We start from the raw sequence: 17710 nt of genomic DNA on the forward strand, positions 1-17710 counted from the left end.
AATTTAACACTACAGAAATACATAGAATAAAAAGTAAAATATGCCTTGGACTCCATCCCAGCCAGCAATCAATATGGGAGGAGTTTGGTGCACTATTTCAGAGCTTATTATTTAATAACAACTAATATAAGTTGTATTCTCGTGGCAAAAGGTCAAAGCAAAATAAAAGTATAAAAAAACAAAACGTTGCCCTGGCTGGTGTGGCTCAGTGAGTTGAGTGCTGGCCTGTGAACCAAAGGGTCACTGGTCTGATTCCCAGTCAGGGCACATGCCTGGGTTGCAAGCCAGGTCCCCAGTTGGGGGTGTGCGAGAGGCAACCACACTGTGATGTTTCTCTCCCTCTCTAGCTCCTTCCCTTTCTGTCTAGAAAGTAAATAAATATAACCTTAAAAAAAAAAAAAAAAACATTAAAAGTCCCCTTTCACCCCCTTCCTCACCCCATTCTCTTCTCCGTAGGTACACATTTTAAATAATGTGACGTACGGTCTTTCCAGACGTTTTCTATAACACAGAATAGATGTGCGTACCACCTACACCCCCGTGTAATTTTTATTGTAAAAGCAAAGTGGATCACATTACAAGCACAGCTTCTTTTTCCCAGTTAATGAAATAACCTGGGGATCATTTCAAAACAGTGTATTTTTTTAACGGCTCTACTTTTTTTCCCCTATCACATAATTATTTACTCAAATAATGTGAATAATAGAAATAGTATTTGGTAGCCTACTTTTTCCACTTAACATTATATTAATACATATGATCTACTTCATCCTTTAACAGCTGCTTATAATCTCACTGAATGGTTTTCTATGATTAACTAGTTCCCCGTTGGTGGTCATGATTGGTTCTTATTTTCCCCATTATAAACAATGCTGCAATAAAGACCCTAGATACAAATATATTTGCCAACCTGCTACTTCCTTAGGTTCACTTCTAAAAGTAGATTATTCTGGGTCAATAGATATATACATTTAAAAATTTGAAACGCTGTGCCCAATAAGCCTCCAAAATGATTTTGCCAATGGTATTTTCCAAGTAACAGTATATGAAAGTACATGTTTTTTCCCACTATCCAAACTGAAGATTACTATCTTTTAGTGTCTTCCAATAAGAAAAAAATGTAATCTCATTATTTTTATTTTCAAGTCAATTATTTTTAATGTTCAATTCTTGAACATTATTTCAATGTTCAAAAACAGTCTTTGTTTTCAGCCATGTGAGATTTTTCTTTCATAGTTTCTGAGTCTGCTAGATGACATATGTTGCCCATTATTTTTATTGGGATATTCTTAAAGATTTGTAAGAACTCTTTATTTATAATAGTGACATCACATAGAAAGAAATATGTCAGCCCTGGCTGGTGTGGCTCAGTGGACTGAGCGCCAGCCTGCGAACCAAGGGTCACAGGTTGATTCCCAGGCAGGGCACATGCCTGGGTTGCAGGCCAGGCCCCCAACAGGGGGCATGAGAGAGGCAACCACACATTAATGTTTCCCTCCTTCTCCCTCCCTTCCCCTCTCTAAAAATAAATAAATAAAATTTTCGACAAATATATGCCATGTCTTCAACTTCTCTCCAGTTTGTCATTTACTCACAACTTTCTTGCTGTCTTTTCCAATGTGACTTTTTGGGTCTATTAATATTTTCCATTATGGTTTCTGGCCTTGGTACCATACTTGTAAATTCCTTTTCTACCTTGAAATCATAACAAAATTCTCCATTCATACATACACACCAAAAATGGCACATCTGTAAGTTCAGCAAACCAGAGCTAGTCGCTTGAGGAAAAGTAGTATATACTGGTATTAATATTCTAACGATTTTGAAAATTTTCCATTCCTTAATGATATCTGTGTTTTATAAAGTGGGACAAAAAATACTATAGTACTAGATTATTTCCAGTTATGAAATTACCTAAAGAAAAACAAAACAGGCCAAGCTACAACTGCCTCCTTCTTACTTAAGATGAAGTAACAATACCTACTGGCCCAGGACATGCATTCCAGAAGCAGAAAAAACTAACACCTACTTCCTCTGCCTGTAGTCAATCCAGACTAAGTGGACTAAGAAGCATGAGCAATAATGTGGACATAGGCCTCTGTATCTAAGGACACACAAAGGGAATTGAGTGCACTGTGGTAAAAACAACCATTTAATTCTCCAAGTACAAGACTTTTACTAACTTCCTTGTTAAATGGCTAAACCAGCTAGAGAACAATGTTGATAATTGGCTACCAAGCCACAACAGACAGCCTTTTCTCACGCTGAATGCCACACAGGACCGTTACCCAACAAACACATTCCCAGTCCTTCCTCCCTTGCCTGTTCTACCTGAAGTGGCCACAGAACATAGTTCTGACCAATACAATGTAAGAATTTTGATGGAGGGGATTCTGAGAACTTCTTTGCTTTTACAAAGCAGACGTAGCTGACACCAGCCACTCCTTCCCTCTTCTTCCTGCCTCGAATGCATGTTGGGATGGCAGCAGCTGTGGCAACCACCCTGGGACCACAGGAAAAGACCAAGAGATGCATCACTGAGAGACAAACCCACTGCCTATAATCACCCACCACCCCTAGAATTATTCTGTCAAAAACGTCACCTCCCATTTGCTTCTGCCTCTGCAGTCGGGCTTTGTGTCTCATGCAGACCACGCCCAACATAACCCTAACAACACAGTCATTTTCAAATAATCTTTATGTCCAGCATATAGCAGAGCCTCAAACTTTATAAGCAAATAAATAAGATTCTGGAAAACTAAATGTCCCCGGGGTATTTTTAGGTAACTTTTTAAAAATCCCAACTAAGAATGACAGAAAGTTGATTTCTAAATGATCTAGTAGTATTGTATTCAAAAGATGCCACCAATATTTAAACCAGGTTTCACTTCATGCCTGAGATAACATTAACTGAATGGGCTGGGTTTAGGTTTAAGCATCTAGTTATTCTTTCTGGTTGATATAATTTTTTTCACATCATCTAAGGATGTACTCATTTTACTGTTTTAAAAAATGCACTAATATAGAAATGAATGGTGGGGGGGAACAGCCATATATAAGCATTTGCTTGCAAAGCGCAAGAGAAAATAGGATGTCACAAAGTTCTGAGGATAAGCACATTCAGAACTGTCCATGAGCTGTTTTACACTCAGAGCATTGAACTAGCAAGCAAAATTAATGCTCGCTGTGCTCACCTAAACTTTCGGACCTACTACTTTTCAGGCAAGGGGGGGATGTGATAAAATTTAATAGCAAACTAAATACATGCAAATAAAAAGGTTAAATATAGTTTGAGATATAAAGTTGGCAAAACTCCCAAGTGCCACATTATAACCAATCAGTTCACTTGGAAAGATTTATGTTTAAAAATGTCACCACAGCATTATTTATAACAACGATAATTAAAAGAAGTTTAAGTGTCCAATTATTAGTGAAAGGCTAAGAAAGTAATATTAAAAACTTACATAGTCATTACAAATTTTTGAATAAATTTAATGGCATAATGCTCAGAGCATATAAAATACTTAAGAAAATTTGTAGCAGTGAAATATAATTTTAATTATATATTAAAAAACAAGAACATATAAAAACAGAACTCAATGACTAAAAGAAAATATTCTGAGATGTGAAAAGTGGTTATTTCTTACGTATGCATCACACACTTCCTAGTTCTGTATGTTGAGAAAACCAAGAAAAAATGATTCCTAGTAACAATGAGCACCCTTAACACCCAGATTTTGGTTTCTAAATGCCACAGTCAACTAAGAAGAATCAGGGCTACTTGGAGAAAGACTGATTCCAGACCTGGAACATGAAGAGTGTAAACTGAGTCTGAAACACTTTTGTCATGCCAGAAAGTAAGGAAGTACTCAAAGAATGACTTGGAACATCTCAAAAGGACACCGGACAGCTTGAAGGGACTTCCATTAATATGGGACAATTTAAAATCAAATAAAAAATGACAGTAACAGAGTACAATTCATTGAATAATATAGGAAAGCACAAGTCCATACTGATATAAATGAATAGTAAATAAGTAAGTAATCTTAAAAAATATTACATTATCACTTGCCAACTAATAAATGTAAAAAGAATTATTTTTAAAAATGGATATCTCTGAATTATGAGTATGTTTTTATTTTGTCTCAGCTTTATAAAATCAGCATGTACTTTCATAAAAATACTTTAAAAAAAAAAACCAATCCTCAGCAGCAGCCTGAACAAACACAACCTCACGCCCACCTCCACCTCGATCTCTACAGCCGTTCTAAAAGGACAGAATATGCACCAACCCCCCACACATAAATCAAGTGCGAGTGCCATCCTGACCTGTAGGTCTCAGACAAGAAGATCTCAGGTACTCTATGAGGATGGCTTAAGTTAAAAACAAAACAAAACAGCAAAAGCAAACAAAAAGCCACCAGAGGCAGCATTGAGATGTATGGAAATTTTGTTTTGGTTTTACAGCAATTATGGGAGTGAAGGGATGTGACAAGGACCCTTGCTATGATGCCAATGACAAATGGTTAACTGATAAGAAGAAATGGAGAGGGCGACAGGCTGCAGAACAGGTCAATATCAGGCTGTCATGAAGCTATTTGAGACACATAATTAATCTATTACTCACCTGGCGTCATCATTCATTGTGGTGTGGTCAATAGGTGCCATGAAGCTCAGCAGCTTGCTAAGGACATGAAACCTGAATAAAGCAGGAAACAGGCAGCCACATTAGTAACCATTAAACTAGAAAAGGAAACGCAGTCTATGAGCTCACAAACTTGAGAACATATCACAGGAACATTTGGCTCCAGAGTTGAATATTGAATAGGCAACGGTCATGGGCATAGCACTTAACCCTGTAGAACCCTTTCCCCTTAATGCTACAGGAGAAGAGCCTGGTACAATGTACGGTATACAACTGCACACTGCACAATAAATGGCAGTAGTTCAACACAGATCCACTTATATCACAGCCCCCCAAAAAGTAGATACTCTGTGCCCTTGAGCAGAAGATGAACCCTTAAACATTACTCCAGACAAAGATAATGAGGACCACCCCAATTTCTTCCTCTACATATAACCATAACCATTTTTCAGCATCATTAAAGCCACCTGCTGGTAGTCCACAGGCAGTGGTTCACCACCACCACCATCACTCACTGGCACTGGCTCCCCGAGTCAGAAAAGGCTTCCAGAGTTCCACGTCATTCCTACTCACTAGTTCCCCTGGGTCTTTCATTCTCCCATCTTTAAACGAAGGAGCACAACCGAGCAGGTACATAAGTTCGACCCCTGGAACTTTAGTTAACATATTATAGAAATTTAAGTTACATCACCTCCATTTCTTGCCAATAGGAAAATAATATTTTGTAAAAAAATGTTTTGACGTTCTCTGGTGAAAGGGGCTGAACAAATATATGACCTTATTTAGACCAAATTATGCCAAAGAGAATTCAAAGGGAGTCTCCTTTTCTGTTCATTATAATAGAAGAGGCTGTAGGGCAGTATGCATATTATAAAATTCCAACTGAAAAATACTGGATGGGCAAAATGCTACACACACAAAAAACAATATGTGATAAATATTTTCATATACACTATGTTTTGACAGTTTTAAAAACATTTTTACACATACCAAGATTTGATTCTCTACTGTATCACACACAGCTAAGCCTCCCAAATCTTTTTCTTAACAAATGAATTTTATAAGAATAATAGTGATGAGATTTTCTTCATTATAAAGAAACAGAGAAGTATAAATTCATTATAGAAAATCTGGAAACAGACCAACAAAGCACACACAAAACATGCACGACCCCTCCCCCTACAAACACTCGCCAGCCTTGTGGTCGGTCCTGTCTGTTCTGCACAGTGACCCTGTTGTGCCCAGCGCGGTGAGCACCGTCCCGTAACCAGTGTCTAAACAGCTGTATATGGTTCCAGGAGTGAACGTAGCATAATATATTTTCTTATTTTGAACATTTATATTGCTTCCAATTCTTCACTTTAAAAAAAATTTTTTTTTATTTATTTTAAGAGAGGGGAAAGGGAGGGAGAAAGAGAGGGAGAGAAACATCAATGTGTGGTTGCCTCTTGCACACCCCACACTGGGGACCGGGCCTGCAACCTAGGCACGTGCCCTGACTGGGAATTGAACCGGTGACCTTTTGCTTCACAGTCCGGCGCTCAAGCCACTGAACCACACCAGCCAGGGCCAATTCTTCACTTTTTAAAAAATGCAACAATAAAAATCTCATGCTTGTGTTTTAAAGGGTCTGTTAGCTCCTACTTATAAAAAAATATTAATCCCTATAAAAACAATCCAAATACAGGAATGTATGGAGAACTGACAAGCCCTCTAGTCCTATCCCGCAGAAATAATCACTGTTGGTTAAAACTGTTAAGTTGGCCAACGTATTTTCCACTTATGAGACAAGTACAGACTCAATGTATTTTTCACATAAAAATGAGACTGACTGTAGTTAATGTTCTGTACTCAGCTTCTCCCACTGCACCGCATGTCACCGTCTATTCTTTTCATAGTTGTAGAATATTCCACGTGTCAATATACTATAATTTATTGCATTTCTTTTTTTCAATATTTATTTATTTTTAGAGAGAGGGGATAGGAAGGAGAAAGAGAAGGAGAGAAACATCAGTGTGTGGTCACCTCTCATGCGCCCCCCCACTGGGGGCCTGGCCTGCAACCCAGGCATGTGCCCTAACTGGGAATCAAACTGGTGACCCTTTGCTTCACAGGCCCGCGCTCAATCCACTGAGCTACACCAGCCAGGGCTATTGCATTTCTTATTAATGGGCATTTACATAGACTGCACCCCTTTAAAAACCACGTTAAACAGTGAAGTAAAGGTAGTTACACATAAAGCACTGTATGTTTGTTCACATATTCCATGGGATAAACTGTGAGACATGAAGTTGCTGAATTGAAAGGCATACCTAGTTAAAATGAAAAAACTGAGTCAAAATGCCCTCCCCAAGGTTATGTTAACATGTGAGAGTAAAAATATTTACCCAACCTTTTAATATAAGTATAAAACATAAACCTGGCTGGTGTAGCTCAGTGGCTTGAGCTTGGGCTGCGAACCAAAGAGTCACCGGTTCGATTCCCAGTCAGGGCACATGCCTGGGTTACAGGCCAGCCAGGTCCCCTGTGGGGCCATGTGAGAGGCAACCACACATTGATGTTTGTCTACCTTTCTTTCTCCCTCCCTTCCCCTATCTCTAAATAAATAAATAAAATCTTTCTTAAAAAACATAAATACTGTTAGATAAATTTTAATACCATCAAATATTTGTTCTTGAATGTCTTGGTTCTCGAACAGCTCAGTTCTCCATCAAACTGTTCGTGGAAAAAATGTCTCGATGTCTCACAGAACTTCAGGTCCCAATTCTCCACCTGACAACCCTTTCATGCTGATGCCTGTATCCAGTCATGGGTCTCTGGGGCGGCAAACTAAGGACATTCGGTTTTTCAACAAATCGCTTCCTGCACAGCTTTTTGGAATGAATTAAGTTTGAGAACTGAAGTTCCGCTGTCTTTAGGTTTCACCAAACTTTGACGTCCATCTAAAAAATGAATACTGCTCTTGGCTGAGTCCAAAAACGGGTTTAATTCACTTTCTGGACAAAGGCAATGAACTAACGATACTCTACAGTTGTGTTAGCCACTGGCCAGCTGTGGCTACTGGGCACCTGAAATGTGGCCTATCTGAACTGAGCTGTTCTCTAATCTGAAGATATACACCAGATTTTGCTGACTTGGGACAGTAGATAATGGAACTATGTCATTAATAATTTTTAAAATAATAACTCATTAAAATACCATTTTTGATACATTGGGTTAAATGAAACATTAAAATTGTGTTTACCTGTTTCTTTTTAGTTTTTCAGTGTGGTTACTAGAACATTAAAAATTACACGGGTAATACATGTTTTTACTGGACGGCACTGCCTTGCACTCTAACACAACATACTCAATGACTATTAACTGCACGAGGAAAGAAAGGCAGGCTAAGAAATAATTGGATTAAAGACAATTTAGTAATGTGTATGTAATGCAATGCATTTCATCTAATCTCAGTTCTGCTGAGGATGAATGCACGTTTTAGTATTAAAACACCTTCTACCAACCATACTAAGAAAAGATGAATGTAATTTTGTCGCAGAAGACTAGACACAGTAAGACATCTTGTTACTAAAGACCTGAAAGTCTAATTAATATACATTACAAGTTCTGATTAAATCACAGTGAAATCTATTTACATATATTGCTGTATAAAACACTGTGTAAAAAAATCAATAATTATAATTATTCCTAAACATCAAAATATTCTTTTTTAATAAATTATTTTCTAGTGTCCAACGAGCAAGTTGCCATGCTCAGTCTGACCAGCCTGAGGCCACTGACCTGCTATCATTTCAACTAATATTTCCACAAAGTCATGTTCATTTTACTACAACATTTCTGGAAAGCTTATCTGCCCAACCCTATCACAAACAAAGAGTAGAACCTGCTCGGTGATGGAACCTAGTATCAGTGATGAGAGCCAGCTCTTCCTGAGGTCTAATTTAAGGGAGCATTCATAATATTCTCATCTAGCCTGGGCCACTTGGTTTAATCCCCCAGTCCAGAATGCTAAGGTAGCCTGGATGCCATTCTGGCGCCTGCCAAGGCAAACTGGTCCTGCCAAGAGAAACAACTCAACAGCTAGAGGTTAGATGTGTGGGCTCTGGAATCAGACCAATTAGCTCACATCCCTGTTTGCTACTAACTAGCTCTGTAACACTGGGTGAGTTATTCCCGTTACCCACTTAACATGAATTAGCTCATTTAATCTATATAACCACCTATGAGATGTGACTTTTACTTCATTCCTTACAGATGAGGAAACTGCAGGACAGAGATCAAGTAACCTGTCCGAGGTCTCAAGGCCAGTAAGTGGAAGAGACAGATTTCAAACCGAGATAGTTTGGCATCACAGCCTGCACTTCTGTCTCTGCAGAGCCCAACAGTGAGAGTTTTATAAATGTTACTCATCGCTGCTGCTACTAATAGAGATCATTCTCTGGCCCTGACCACATCCTTCACTTTTATGGTCACAAAGAGCCAGGTGAATACAGATGACAAACCTGCAAAAACAAAATGTGATCTTATTCATTACTTTTCTTTTTACTTTTTATTTTGCAATAATTTTATACTTACAGAAAAGTTGCAAACATAGTACAGATATTCATGTTTAACCTCACCCAACTTCTTCTAAGGTTAATAATTTACCTAAATATAGTGTACTTATGATACTCAGGACATTAATATCAGTATAATACTATTAACGAAACCATAAATTATAGTACTATTTTTTAAAGATTTAATTCATTTTTAGAGAGAGGGGAAGGAAAGGAGAAAGGGAGGGAGAGAAACATCAGTGTGTGGTTGTCTATTGCACGCCTCCCACTGGGAACTGGCCTGCAACCCAGGCATGTGCCCTGACTGGGAATCGAACTGGCGACCCTTTGGTTTGTAGGCTGGTACTCAATTCACTGAGCCACACAAGCCAGGGCACTTCTTATATTTTAATGTTTAGCCCTGTTTAAGTCAAATGTCTATCTGTTACTTGCCCGTTGCCAAAACGAAATTTCAGATGCCTCTGGATTTATGGGTATTTAAAATCTGTTACTATCAAAATGCTACGGAAACAGAAGTGCGGTTCTGACCACTGTGGCTCAGCTGGATGGAGCATCATCCTGCACACCAAAAGGTTGTGGGTTTGATTCCACGTCAGGGCATGTGCCTGGGTTGCAGGTTTAGTCCTTGTGCCCCAGCTGGGGCACCTACAAGAGACAACCGATCGATGTTTCTCTCTCACCTTGATGTTTCTTTCTCTTTTTCCTTCCCTTCCCCTCTCTCTAAAAATAAATACATAAACTCTTAAAACTAAAACTGAAACAGAAGTGTATAAATGCAGTGACACATACATCTAACCAAAGAGTTTAATGAGGTTTAGTAAATAAATATAACAAAAGCAGTTACTATTAAAAGAAAATCCTGGATGTTTTTTAAACTTTAAGGTGGTAAGTAACTGATAAATTTATTTTGATTTGAGAAACAAGAGACCTGCAGTTCTCCTAAGTTACTTGTCACGGTCCCCTCCGCAGCTCTCGTCCAGATTTCATAATTTATGTTATGTTTGGACTCGCGGCCACCTCTCGTTACCTGATGAGCACGTTCATTTTACTGTCCTAATCACCCACAGCATTTTCTGGCTGATTAACGTCTGCAAGGCACTGCAGTAGATAATAAGGTTGGGACCATAATCTTAAAGGATAAAGGAGTGTGATTCCTGCTCTCAAGGGGCACACGGCTGTAGCTACTTGTCCCAATAGGTTTAAAATTTGTACCAGTACAATATGTAGAGAAGACATTTTTTCTTCTCTCAGTTCTTCTGAAGGGCATACATTTGCAACAGTGACCCCAACAGATAAACACAGGCAAAGCCAAAGACACTAACACTTTCAAATGCTTACTATGTATCAGACATTTACACATTATTTTAATCCTCAAACCAAATCTGTAAAGTAGGAATTATTATCTCCACTTAATGAATGAGAAAAGTGAGGCCCAGAGAATAAACAAAACAAAATTATATAGCCAGACAGAGCCAGGATTTCAATTCGAGTCTTTTAACTTGAAATCCTGGGCTCCTCCCTCTAGAGAACACACAGTGCTTCATAAGTGATCATTTTTAAAGCACTGTATTAGAGGAAAAAAAAACCCTGATCTCAAAATTAAAAAATAAGCTTGGCCAATTATAAAGTCCACACAGGGTGGCGGGTGTGGAAGAGACAGGCGTCTTTGTGGCCTGATGAGAACAAGCTAGTAAATGAACACCAGAGCGGGAGACAGACCCAGTCTGGGAATAACAGTACGACAATAACGCTGGTGATGATGGCAACGAACACTTACGTAGTGCCTGCTGCCTCTCTAGCACTGTTCTAAGAGCTGCACGTACACTCTTAATCCTCACAGCAACCCTACCAGCCTGTGCTACAATCATCCCGATTTTACAGGTGATGACACTATACAGAGAGTTTAAGGGTCTTGCCCAAAGTCACTACCAGTCGATGTCAAAGCTGGGATTCAAACTCTGGCAGTCTGGCTCTCAGCACATGCTCTTAACCACTACACTACGATGAACCTGGAGAAGTATGAAGATTTGAAAATTTCAACACCTGAAAAAAATTAACTTCGTAAAGTTAAAGAAAGAGAAGCATTTGCTGATGAGTTTTTGTTAAATACTCAAAAAGGTTCATTGAAGTAGTTGTGAAATCTGCTTCTCTGAAGATATTTAAAAATGAGATAGATCCGCATTTGTCCAAAGGGAATTTCACGGCAGGCAGGCTCCAATAAGGATGTGAGATTAGCTACCTGCCTAACACAATGAGTTTAAAATGTTTTTCAACATGCTCCCGAATCACAAGTAGTTTCTGTGATAAGGAGGCTGTGTGAATGACATTACGTAACATATATAGTTACAAGGAAACTAAGTCTAAAAGCATAGAAATGTCACTCCTATTCTCACACCTTTCTTATCTGCATATTTATAAGACTTCTTAAAGTGATCACAGCATTGAGGGTTTTCCTACAGTCAGAAATTTCTGGGCTTTCTCATCTCATTTAAACATTGTTAGCATTCTCTGAAATCTTCGTATCTTTTTAGCATACTGTGTACATACAACACCACAAAAGTGAACCGATATAATCCTATTCTAAATAAGACTCCAAAATAAAGTTTTTATATTGTTATATAGAAACTGCTTAAAAAAATTTTTTAAAGATTTATTTATTTATTTATTTATTTATTTATTTATTTATTTATAGAGAGAGGGAAAGGAAAGGAGAAAGAGAGGGAGAGAAACATTAATGTGTGGTTGCCTCACTCGCACCCCCTACTGGGAACCTGGCCAGCAACCCAGACATGTGCCCTCACCTGGTTTGCAGGTCAGTGCTCAATCCACTGAGCCACACCACCCAGGACTATAGAAATCACTTTTTAAAGCTAAGACACCTTCAACTATCTTGTCTTGTTTACTTATTATTTCTCTTCCAGAGAAATGCAGATATTACATAACCTACCCATTTACAACAGTAGAACGATAAAAAAACACAAACCCTAAAAGCATATTCCCATTTTACAGTAAGGAAAACTGAGTCACAAAAGTCTCAAATATTGTTTCAGTTATTTTTCTGATCCTTAAAAACAGAATCATCAGAAATGATAGAAAATGACATAACAGACAAAATGCAAGGCAAGAGAGATATTAACATAACATGTTAAAATTTTTTCTAAAAAGTAACTCACCGAAGTTTCCTTCCTTTGCTGGCTTTCCTATCTACTTTCTTGTGGATTTTGCTTCGTAACTTCTGGATTGCAAGCCACTGCCTGGGAAATTCACAAGGTATGTTATGCATCATCACTATCGGAAATAGTTACACATAATGACAAACTGGAATTTTTCCCACTAACAACCCTGCAGAAAGAAACCGTCAACCTACATCAAGTTCCTCAAGATAGTCTGGGGCCAAAGCGACTTAATCAATTGAAGAGGATTTGTGCAATGGTGAAAAAACAAATGGCAGCTGGGAAATTCTACAGCAAATTTGGTTAACAATGCTCCTTAGTATTTGGAGTTGCTGTGACAAGCACTAAATCTAACAGTCTGTAGAAAAACCCATCAAACTGAGTACAGCTGCTTGGGTTTGCTTTTAATGTTTTAGCTGTGCAGCAAGTTCTACTACTAATATTGCGAATGCTGTGTGGTTGAAACACTTGAATTCTCTACATCTAATTTAGCCTCTGTTAATACCCAACTGCTTTTTCTTGTGCTTTCCAATTTTTGCTAATTTTAAAATAATTATTCACTACGGATACCAGTTTTACAGTCACTTTATTTATATTTTTATTTAATCTGTCATATTTCAGAATGTGTTGCTACAAGGTAATAAGGGCTCTCCTCCCCTCCCTTCAATGTAACATCAGTACCACAGTCACACGTAAGAAAAGGTGACGGTCATTCTTCACTATCACATTGTAGGTCACTCTTCAAATTTCCTGATTGTCTCAATTTTGCAGTTGGTTTGTTTGAGTCAAGATCCAAACAAGATTCACACATTCCAGCCATTTTAGATTAAAAGAAATTAATTTTTGAAATAAAAGATACTAAGCTAAGAAAATCTTCATAAATTGCTCTTATGAACAAATGTGAAAAATGAACAAGAGGGAGAAACAGTAGCAGCTGGTCATCTTACCTGATTTACACAATGGAAACGCAACATCAGAAAAAAAAAATCTACGGAAATCCAATTACCGTAATCTTAATATAATCTTAATTACCATAATCTATTTTATTGTAAAGTGAGATAAATGTACAATATAATCACCACTTAAATACGATTTGCTCTATCACATTAAATTTATAGCAAACACATTAAATTTATAGAGAGCTCTCTATAACATTCCAGAGAGACACAAAATACCAACAACATGCTACCCTAAAATTCAAATAATGTTTTACTCAAATAAAATTATTTTGTCAACACAAATTTTTCATTGTGTTCTCCAAATGCTGCTCTGCACAGAATCCCATTCTGGCACTTGCAGCTTTTATTTCCTTTCCTGCTTTTGCAAATTATGGCTCATGGCTATTTAAATGTACACTATTCATTAGGCGGTACTCTAAATGCCCTTTTTATTTTCCAGCCACAGGATGAAGCATACACACAAGAGCCTACCTTTGCGACTTTACATTCGACCCTGACATCTGGGTAATGCTTCCATGTCCCATTTCTAATTGTGCTGCAGCCTTTACGGAAGGGGTGGAGGTCTAAATGAGGGCAGACTCTGACAAAGCAGACCCAACTATGTGCGGGAACCTGTTGTGCACAGTGCCACATCTGACAGCTGAGAGCACACATCTGGGGTTGCTTTTCACCCTCTCGTCAGAGATGGATACAGATACAATCACAACCCACACGAGACAGCACAGACCATAAGAAGGACTTTGAAAAACAAACCCTGGCACAATGCACATATAGGTGTTTTACCACCTCTTATTCAAACTGCACTTAAGGCCATACAGGGTAAACAATTAGTGTTTCCATCCTTCGTCTTTCTAGCTCTCATCTCAACTTTTACAATGATAGGGCCAATCACTGCTTTGGAAGCAGAATTAAGGGGACTCAAAGGGAGAGACTATTACATTGACGGCTTGCACAGATACAAAGCCTCGCCTGAATTACCTTCCCATGGCCACCTGATCATTGGGATCCAATGAGCTGGTCTTCCGTTCTATGAGTTCTCGAAGGAGCTACGGGGGGAAAAAGGAAAGCAGCTGATTTATTTATTCTCTCCCAGCACCAACTAACTTTAAAAAGGCACAGTAGGAATTCTGAGTGGCAAGGCAACATCTCTAAAACTACAATCAATAAGGAACAACCCAGTGACAAGAGCATGACTGAATTCCCATTAACCCCTTCATATTTATATATCTTTAAAAAGGTGGCTATAGCACTAGCTGAGAATAGAAGTCCATTTGGAAGACTTATTGTACTGCAGTTCATTTCAAATGGATCAATGAATCTGCAACATTCCCTTCATTGCTTTTATGATTAGTTTTGTCCACCTCATCGATACCAATGGAGAATCTTTAAAAGGTCAGGTGGGAAGGGCTGTGTGGCAACAGCGAAGATGCACCGGCCTCTCACCAACAGGACAATGGTACGTGGTTAACTTCTGACCTATAACCTCCAGCAGTCAGGAAGGCCTTCCTCAGGCAAAAGCCTTTATTAGATATAATTAAAAGTGTGGACTTCATTTTCTTGCTTTCCACAGCCGACACTCTACCCTGCTGACTATTAAGTGATTTAACCGGATATGACACTGACACATTCACAGGCAGAATAATTTTCGGGGAAACCTAAGGAAAGATGTGTGTGTACTGCAAGTACAACACAGATCCAGCCTCGCATCCCACACCACTAACTCCACGGGACCTCGAACCTACTCTCCTCCTAACCCTGCGCAGTCCACTGCCTGCAATCAGCATCCAAATCTGTATCTTTCGCACAGACTTAAGCATTTGCATTGGATCCTAAAGTCCTATGTGAAGAGAAGCAGTAGATTTAAAAGTTAAACCCAGAAGGACAGTTTTAAATTGCTGCAGTGAGACTGTGCATCATCTCTGCGTAAGTGCTGTATGTATGCAGGGAAGCAGCCACGGAGATCGAAATTCCAAAAACCTCTGACAGTTCTAAGGGGAGACACCGAAATAAACTAGTTCTCGCTGATCACCTGTCAGTGATACTGCTTTGACCTTAAAACTGGTTTCTTCACAAAAATCAGTAACTGTTTTGTAGGTAAGGCATGGTAGCAATACAGGTATTTCACCAAGTTAAATAGCTGAAGTCTGTGGGAGGATCGAGAAGGAGGAACAAATTCCTGTGGAAGTAGTTCATGCTCTCATTTTCTTTTCTTTTTTTAAAAATATTTTATTTATTTATTTTTAGAGAGAAGGGAAGGGAAAGAGAAAGAGTGGGAGAGAAACATCAATGTGTGGCTGCCTCTCATGTGTCCCCGACTGGGGACCTGGCCTGCAACCCAGGCATGTACCCTGATTGGGAATCGAACCAGCGACCCTTTGCTTCACAGGCCCTGTGCTCAATCCACTGAGCTACACCAGCCAGGGCCATGCTCTCATTTTCATTTGTTTAGGTAAGCAGGCACTGGAAGAAGTAAAACAAATTTATAAAATATTAATTTGCATATAAGATGAATCCTTATTGCAAAAGGGAAAAGGATATCTCAATTGCAATTAAAAAACCACCTGTGTTTTTTCATTTGCTTTTTTGGGACATTATTGCTACAGCAATTATGTTTTAAAACGCAGGGACCAGAGGCCACTGGTTTATTATCACTAGAAAACAGCAAGCTATTTCTCTACCCTGTTTATCTGATTGATTCCCAACATCTTTCTGGCAGCCAATCTATCAGTTTATCTCTCCTACTTCATCACAGTCACTTCTGGCAGCTAAATACAAGATCCAAATCCAGTGTTACACAGACATACGACACAGTAAACCTATGTAACACTGCTCCTCGGTACCCAGCTGCCCTGAAGGCTCAGCAAAAATGGGCTTCTGGTCCCTAGTCAATATGCTGTCAAAAGCAAGGCTGGGAGGGAGAAGGGGGAGAGGTTAGTAATAAAAGAAGAAGAAAAAGAACAGAAGGAAAAAAGTGAAAAGGAAGAAAAATAATGGAATGTCCGCATCTCACTGCCCTTACCTTGTTCCAGCCACATAAGAGATTACAACAACTGTTCCTTCCTGGTTTTCCTAATTGTCTCGGATCCCTTGAGGCTGGGGCTGCCATGGCCACTGGGAGCGAGTGCTCATGGAAGGCTGCCCCAGCACAAAAGGGGAGACCCTCTGGAAGAAAGCCCCATATGCCCTTCCTGGAGGCTGAGAATTGGAGCCGCACAACTGCAGCGGATCCATTACACTTGCAGTGGCCTCTGTAATTCAGACACCAGGTCGGTACGCCGTCTCCTTTCCGGCACTCCGTGCACCTGACACATTCTGGGTCGCAGTTTCCACTACCTGAGTGCCTCGCACAGCTAGTCTTAGTCGTTCGTGACTAGGAAGATGGCTTTCTTGGTCTACCTGGCTCAGTCTACTTTATTCAGTCCGGTGTTTGAGAAGATCCTGTTGTGTGCAAAGTGGGAATAATAAAGCAACAAAAACATACAAGTAAACTATTCCCATGGCTATTCCTATTTCCCATAGCTACCACTATCACTGGGTTTCAATTTAATTAGAAAAACTGATTTCAAAAAAGTTGCAGAAAAGAAATGAAGCTTGTGTGTTCAATTTTTATAGCTGAACTTGAGAAACAAAGTTTCCATTAAAATTTATATTTTGGTTACAGTTATTGGAGCTATTAATTTTCACAATGACACAATATTTGTAATTTTCCATGTGACTCAGAAAATAGAGAGATGCATGAAATATTTTTGTTCTAGCCTGTTATAACTCCTCCAGAGAGACAACTCAGATAAGCTCGATTGTTTCTCTAGTTCTAGGGGAAAATCATAAATAGAGTTAGGTTTGCAGGCCAGAAACCTATTTAACCCATAACAACATACGTGAGGAACTGCACTGCTAGTACTATGTAGCATCTAATCGGTATTTATAATACTTTGCTACCAAAAAAAGCATGCCTGAATCAGTTAAAAATGCCAGATTGGACAATTAGTTTATCTCTTCTCCCTTCCCTTCTCGAGCCCTCTAAAAGACAGGAGAGGAATAAAATAAATGTATTAACCCACAAGACAGAAGAGAACTAATGAGAGCAGATTTTCATAAATTTTTCAAAGACAGGAGATGGAGGAGTAAAAGGAAGTTATTACTCAAGTGCCCAGAGGGAACAAAGGTGAGGGTGGAGCTAATCAGAGCCACAGAGGCTCTGTGAGGATGGGCTCTAGGCGGGGCAGTTACCCTGAAAGGTGGAAGGGGGTGGGGGGGACCACACTGGGCCTTCTCCATTACCCCACACAGCCAAGTGACTAACTTCCTCTTACCACTTGCTTTCACTGGGGGGAAAAGGAAGTTTTATTCTCTGGGAAAAAGCTCCAGACTGAG

At 39.1% G+C, this 17710-nt stretch overlaps 1 protein-coding gene across 1 annotated transcript in view; it reads right to left on the reverse strand.

The window, feature by feature from the left end:
* The window catches only part of AATF (apoptosis antagonizing transcription factor), a 102583-nt gene that overhangs the window by 18308 nt on the left and 66565 nt on the right, over positions 1–17710 (reverse strand). The window contains exons 9-11 of the mRNA XM_037163677.2: positions 14315–14382; positions 12378–12458; positions 4628–4699 (exon numbers count right to left, since the gene is read on the reverse strand). Coding sequence (XP_037019572.2) covers positions 4628–4699; positions 12378–12458; positions 14315–14382 — 221 coding nt within the window. The remainder of the gene's footprint in view (positions 1–4627; positions 4700–12377; positions 12459–14314; positions 14383–17710) is intronic.

Source organism: Artibeus jamaicensis, unplaced genomic scaffold, assembly GCF_021234435.1.
Source record: "Artibeus jamaicensis isolate MK-2021 breed Jamaican fruit bat unplaced genomic scaffold, CSHL_Jam_final contig_1998, whole genome shotgun sequence".
Classification (NCBI taxonomy): domain Eukaryota; kingdom Metazoa; phylum Chordata; class Mammalia; order Chiroptera; family Phyllostomidae; genus Artibeus; species Artibeus jamaicensis.